This window comes from Macrobrachium nipponense, chromosome 34 (genome assembly GCF_015104395.2).
Source record: "Macrobrachium nipponense isolate FS-2020 chromosome 34, ASM1510439v2, whole genome shotgun sequence".
Lineage (NCBI taxonomy): Eukaryota > Metazoa > Arthropoda > Malacostraca > Decapoda > Palaemonidae > Macrobrachium > Macrobrachium nipponense.
Genome location: NC_061095.1, coordinates 1,094,392 through 1,100,790, shown reverse-complemented (window position 1 = coordinate 1,100,790; position 6,399 = coordinate 1,094,392). Strand labels below are relative to the sequence as shown.

Genomic DNA, 6,399 nt, shown 5'->3' with positions numbered 1-6,399 from the left:
AAGGGAAAAGTTAAAAAAAAATTGCAGAGACAGTGCTAACATGTGGGACCAGATAATGAATGTCATTGTTGTCCTCTTTCACACCTCAGTAGCACAAATTTCAGGCCACCAGAATTAATGTAAACAGTGGCAGCCAGATAGAAAATTACTTGGTTATGAAATAAAGCCAAAACATTATTTCAGGCCAGTAGAATGTCCAATATTTTAGGCCAGTAGAATGTCCAACCCACATTTATGAGTCTGATTTCTGCACATCTTGGTGACGTTTCAGCAAAATATTTTTTTAAATTTAGTTTTGAAGAATTGAAGGTTTGTAGTATAGCGCAGATACTTATTTGTGAAGGGTGACATATTGAAATTGACCTTTATTATTTCAGTCGCCACCATGAAGACCATCATTACTTCACAAACCGTTGACATCCCCATGGGGGTTGACTGCCGAGTGAAAAGAAGGGTATGCACTGTTAAGGGACCCCGTGGTATGCTCACGCGTTCCTTCAAGGACATGAAAATTGACATGAAGGTAGGATTGGAATTCTGTATGAACATAACTTGCAAGTTGTCGATAATCGTAACTAATGATTTAATAAGGCTGGTTTTGCCAAGATAAGTTGTTTTCGCTGGTCAATAGTGGAGATATTGTACAATACTCTTTCTTTTCAGGCAATCACTTCAAAGAAGGGTAAGATTACTGTAAATGTGGAGAAGTGGTACGGAAACCGCAAGGAGGTAGCTGCCGTGAGGACTGTTTGCAGTCACATTAGTAACATGGTTACTGGTGTCACAAGGGTAAGTAAGGCCTGAGTTCTAAACATATGAGATTTAGCATCAATTGTTGTTCCGGGTTGGAATAATTTAGTCGCTTTAAGTAAAAGTTGGAACTGATAAGCTCAGAATGACTTGTAATCTGAATAAATTGATTAACTCCTTTTTTTGACTGTCTTGCAATTTAAGATTTCTGAGAATTTGGTCTTCATTAGTAAGAAATATAATGGGGTGTGTGTGTGTGAGTTTATAAAACTAAAATTTTTCTGTAAATTAATTTATAGGATTGAGATTGTGACACATTATGAATAGGTTCCCTTAACATTGTCTTAGCAGTAGCGTGGGTTTGTTAAAACATTGATTATATATTTTAATGTATGTTCAACATACATTTCCAGGGCTACCAATACAAAGATGCGTGCTGTATATGCTCACTTCCCATCAACTGCGTCATCTCCAACAGCGGGAGCACTGTTGAAATTAGGAACTTCTTGGGTGAGAAATACATCCGCAAAGTGAATATGGAGCCCGGTGTCAGCATTGCAGCTTCTCCCAAGCAGAAGGACGAGTTCATTGTGGAAGGCAATGACATTGAGAAGGTTTCCCTGTCTGGTAAGTGCTGTGTGACATTACGTTTGAATCTTGTCCATTTAGTGTGCTTGAGGGTAAGAATAATTTTTTAAACAATCTGCAAACTTTTATAAGTATCTTGGGATATTGTATGATTAATGTTAAGACATGGATATAGTACTAGTCATTGATAGGCATTGTCTTTGGATGTGTCCATTATATTAATAGTAGAAGTTTAATGTTATATCTAGGAAAGATATATTTAAAAAAGACTACTAGTTAATATTTTTGTTATTGAGTACTGTACATTTAGAAATGGTTTAGGCAAGAGAGGCATTAATCTTAGTTGCTTCTACGGACCACTCCCTTTTACTCAACAGACTTTTCTTATTTTCAGCTGCCAAATCCAGCAGAGCACAACTGTCAAACATAAAGATATTCGTAAGTTCTTAGATGGTATTTATGTATCAGAAAAGGGCAATGTTGAAAGTGCTGATGAATAAAAGAAATGGCAGTTATATGCTTTTCATAAACCAAATGTAAGTTTAAGTATTTTTGTTTTCCATCGTAGTTTTGTTTCATTAAGAAGTGAAGTAATGCATTTCAGATATAATACCATTTTTATGAAATTAAGATACTGTGTTCAGAATGAGATGATGAAAAGTGCAGCAGCGGGGTCATAATGAAAGCCAAAAAATAACTTCCACACTACATGTTTTTGCCATCTCTTAGAACTGACTGCTGATTGTGTTGAATCATAACTGAACTATCCTGATTGAAGATGAGAATATAGGTAAAAAAAAAAAATGGTTTAGGATGGGGGAAGAAAATGTGAACAGGAAGAAAGTTTAACAATGGCTTTTAGGATATGTGCATAATTTGTTGAACAATCCATCATTGTTCAATATGAGATCTGCCCTTTAAAGGGTTGCTGCTTTCAGTTGTAGGCATTATACAACATCAGCTGCAGCTCCTTCCATTCCTATTACTGTTCTCTATTCATACTCCTTGTTTTATATAATTCCGTCTACCCTCTTATAATGTGTTTCATGGTGCAACTGCAAGGTTTTCCTCCGTTGCACCTTTCAAACATTTTTCCTCTCAGCTCTGAAGGACCTTCTAGGCGCCAGTGCTTGGCCCTTCATCCTAAAAACTATCAGTATGAGGTCTGAAAGGTATAAAGGCTTGAACTAATTACTTTCTCAAAGTAAAAAGTATATGAATTAGTTTTTGTACATGGAACTTACCCAGCAGATATATACTTAGCTATAGACTCCGTCTCCCCGACAGAAATTCGAATTCGCGGCACACGCTGCAGGTAGGTCAGGTGATCTACCGCCCCTGCCGCTGGGTGGCAGGAATAGGAACGATTACCGTTCTAGAACCAGATTTTCTCTGTCGCGGTAGTGTCAACATACGTTGTTGCTACCTCCTGACTTGATTTTCGTTTTTTCATCGCCATCGACCTTCTGGGCTGTCTTTTGCAGGGAAGTATTGGGTCTTTGGTTTGGCATACGCTTTTATTAACTTTTTAATGAATTTGGCTACGAAATTTCGAAGAATATATTACGTGAAACTACCGAATTTTCGGTAGACACTTATAGTTTGCAATAAGGGAAATATATTGATTTTTTTTTTTTTTTTTTCACTAATACGTGTATAAGTGTTAGAACTTGATGAAGGAAATAGATCTAACTTCCTACTTTAGGAAGTCAGAAAGCATATAACTAGATACGCTTCCTTTAGAAGCTTTAAGAGCTCTCGTACTAACGAGCAGTTAGAGTATTGACAATTCTAGTAGTTGTTGCATCCTCATCACCTTCTTACTCCACAGAAATCTACAAATTCATATGTGCAAATTTGAAGATAAATGGATGGAGCTCAAAGGCGAGCTCTAAAAAGGTAAGAAGTGAATATAGTGTTCCCAGTGCAGTGGAGGGTGCGTCTGATCGGCTCCGTAGCGCTTCCAGGCCTAGACCTCAAACTCCCAAAATCCCAGACCCAGTGGAGGAGGAAAGTCGACAGCCGCAGGAAAGGTTAGGGAGAACCCCCACCGGTCAGGCGTCCCCTCGGCAGGTTTCTGTAGAACGTCCCAGACTGCCAAGGATAGCCATTGATAAGGCATCCTTAAAAAGTGCGTCTCTTCATCTTACATCCGAAAAGACGAAGAATGTATGTTTGGAGTGATCTAGCGCGTTCTCTGAAAACTAAGAGAACACTGAGCAAGAGCCAGCCGCTGCCAGGAAGCCGCGTTCCAGCAAGCTAGCGTGAGGTACGTTCCTATAGCCAGCAGCGAGGCGCGTTCCAGCTAACAGACTAGCGCGAGCCGCGTTCCTACAACCAAACGCGAGCCGCGTTCTAGAAAATTTTTCTTGGCGCAAGGCGCCTTCAAAGAGACGAAGCGCCAGCCTGGCGCAAATTGCGCCAGAAAAACAGACGGCTAGAGCAAGGAGCCTTACAGTAGAGTGGCAATCAGAACGATCCTTCCATTGAACGTTTCCGGGCAAGAGGCTCTTTCTAAAAGGGGTCTAGTAGGCGCTCGGAACTGTCAGGGCGCACGGGACCTTCCACGCAAGCGGAACGTTCCAGGAGCGAGTCTCCTTTCTAGCGTGCGGAACATTCCAGGCGCTAGGTGCAAGGATCCAGGCGCCAGAATATCCTTTCTCTATCTGCCTCGGCAGGGAAAGAAGGTAGTAGAGTATCTGCTGTATGAGAATACGATACGGCAAATCATAAGCACATACCGTAGTTACTTCTTTGCTGAGCAACTCCATTACCAGTATCCTTCCAGGAATTTCCTAGGAAGGACTACGCTTAAAGGGATTGTTAAGACAACACCTACTTAGCTTCTAGATTTATCGAAGTCTTGTTTCGCTTAGATATGCATTATAAGAACTTCCTGAAGTTCGATAATAATGTTATAAGATTCCTTTATTAAATGGAGTAGCTGGCAACTCTGGAAGAGTAAGGCCAGTCGGCTAACGAGACTGCTATCGCTTAGACACCAACGCAGTATCATGTAGGTGTCGGTCATGAGTGGTCGGTTACATGTCTCTCTCCTGCGGGATGGAATGAATAACCGTCTCTCTCCCCTACAATCGTGGTTTTAGCCTCGGATTGAGGGGATAGTTAAGCAAACATAAATAAAATATTGTCTGCCTTTTGCTAAGAAGCCTTCAATAAGAAGATATTACATTTCAATGCTGTTACCGTAGGTAACATTTTTAAAGGATTCTAACGCAGCGAAACTCTATTTTGTATAATGCTCTCATGCTTACGAAAGCATGGCTTATTAGAGTACATGCTTAGTGAGAAGATGAATGTAGTAGAGAATTCACTTTAAGACTACGGTACTGGTCAAGTCTTATGCACATACCGAGGTTAACTACAGAATTCCTAGTATCCTTACAAAGGTTTCCTAGATTAATGCTGTTTACCACAATGTGACAGTATTATAAAGGATTCTAATACGGCAGCGCGCGATATATATAATTCTCTCATCCTTTCGAGAAACGCACACAACCTTTTTAAATTCGGATATTGCTCAAGAGAAGTTGGGTGAGTCGGATGGGAAACATTCTCTTAGTGGCAGGAGTGTTTCCCTGAATGGACTATACTACGTATATAAAAGTTTTTTCCCACAAGGACGGAATTAACATGTGAAGGATGTCGGGTACCATAAAGGCATAGATGTTATGGCACATAACCTAAAAAGAACTAGAAGGAAGCGCCAGGCTGGCGGCAAAATTGTGCCAGAAGCACCATCCAAGATATTTTTCTCGTTTTAGCGAGTTATTAACCTAAGAGTCCAGTAGCCTCTCGGACAGCAGGCTCGGTAACGGCAAGATTCGTTCCTGATTTTGTTACCCATTTAATCGAAAACGGGGTCGCTTACAAGGAATGATGAAATGATTTATTTTAATCACTTAGGCCAATTCCACGACTCTCTCATATCGCAAAGAGCATCGAGAATCCTTTTTTCTTTTTTCGCCCATGGTTCGCGTTAACAAAAGAGAACCTATTTGGGAACAGACACGGAACGTAACGATCCTTAAGAGGTTCGATGCAAGATTTTGCATGTCCGTGAGAACCTTCTCGATTGAAGATAATAACTGTTAACGTATGTCTAACATTTATTGAAAAGAGTTGTGAGAACCTGCGGAAAGTCTTCTTCATAGATCTCTGTAAGTAGAAGACGAACAGGCTTCCTTTAGACTGCTTCTTTTTTCCTCGAACCAAGAGATGGTAGCAATATAAGACATCTTTAAATTTAAAGAAGGGGAATAAACTTTAGCCTTTTTTTTCCCCTAGTTATAAATTCTTAAACAGATATTAAGATAATTGGGCGTCAAAGGAAGAGAGGATGTATGCATCATTTTTGGCCTTAGAGAGGTGGATTCACAGAAGTCACGTTCTTCTCACAGCATGTTTCGTAAGGCTTTTCCAAGAGTATCTGGATATTCTATCAGAATCTATTATTATAAATAGACCTATAAAACCTCTCCACTCTGAGTCTGTCCGCGTGCAGACTGACCAGAAGTGGACATGAATGAGAGGTTTTTTCAAGGTAAATGACAATAGTCATGGCTAAGACATAATTGCTGCAGATCGTGTTAGGGAATGAGGAAACTGCCCTCTTCCGATACCTCTGTGAACCACATAGCGAGGTTTTTTCTTCACTTTCAGAGGGAAGAATCACCTATGTATAATACTGCTATCAAAGAACGCAGTTTTTAAAAGGCCATACTCTGTCTCTACAAATGGGAATTAGAGATAACAGAGGATTAAGATCTTCGGGATCTTATACGATACCGCAATACGACAAGAGTAGGATATCATGTACTTCGAATGGGATTTTTTTTGTGGCCACAGATTCCGTGTTCCGACAAAATGGAAACTGTCCTCATCTGACTTCTTTGAGGAAGTTTGATGAAGGAATTCTTTGTTTCTCTTAGCCCTAAACGACCAAGAAGACAAGTGAATTTTTTGTGCATTGGAATCTCGCATCAGATTCAATGGGAGACTCGGCAATGGGTTCTTGCCAGCATAGTATGTCTGGCAAAA

General features: G+C 40.1%; 1 protein-coding gene across 4 annotated transcripts in view; it reads left to right on the top strand.

Annotated features, from left to right (window-relative positions):
• The window catches only part of LOC135207798 (large ribosomal subunit protein uL6-like), a 37,723-nt gene extending 36,272 nt beyond the window's left edge, over window positions 1-1,451 (top strand). For all 4 annotated transcript variants that reach the window (XM_064239625.1, XM_064239627.1, XM_064239628.1 and 1 more), the window contains exons 2-4: window positions 378-523; window positions 664-789; window positions 1,164-1,451. In XM_064239625.1, the coding sequence (XP_064095695.1) occupies window positions 378-523; window positions 664-789; window positions 1,164-1,448 (557 nt within the window). In that variant the 3' untranslated portion in view covers window positions 1,449-1,451. The remainder of the gene's footprint in view (window positions 1-377; window positions 524-663; window positions 790-1,163) is intronic.
• The last annotated feature ends 4,948 nt before the right edge of the window (window positions 1,452-6,399 follow it).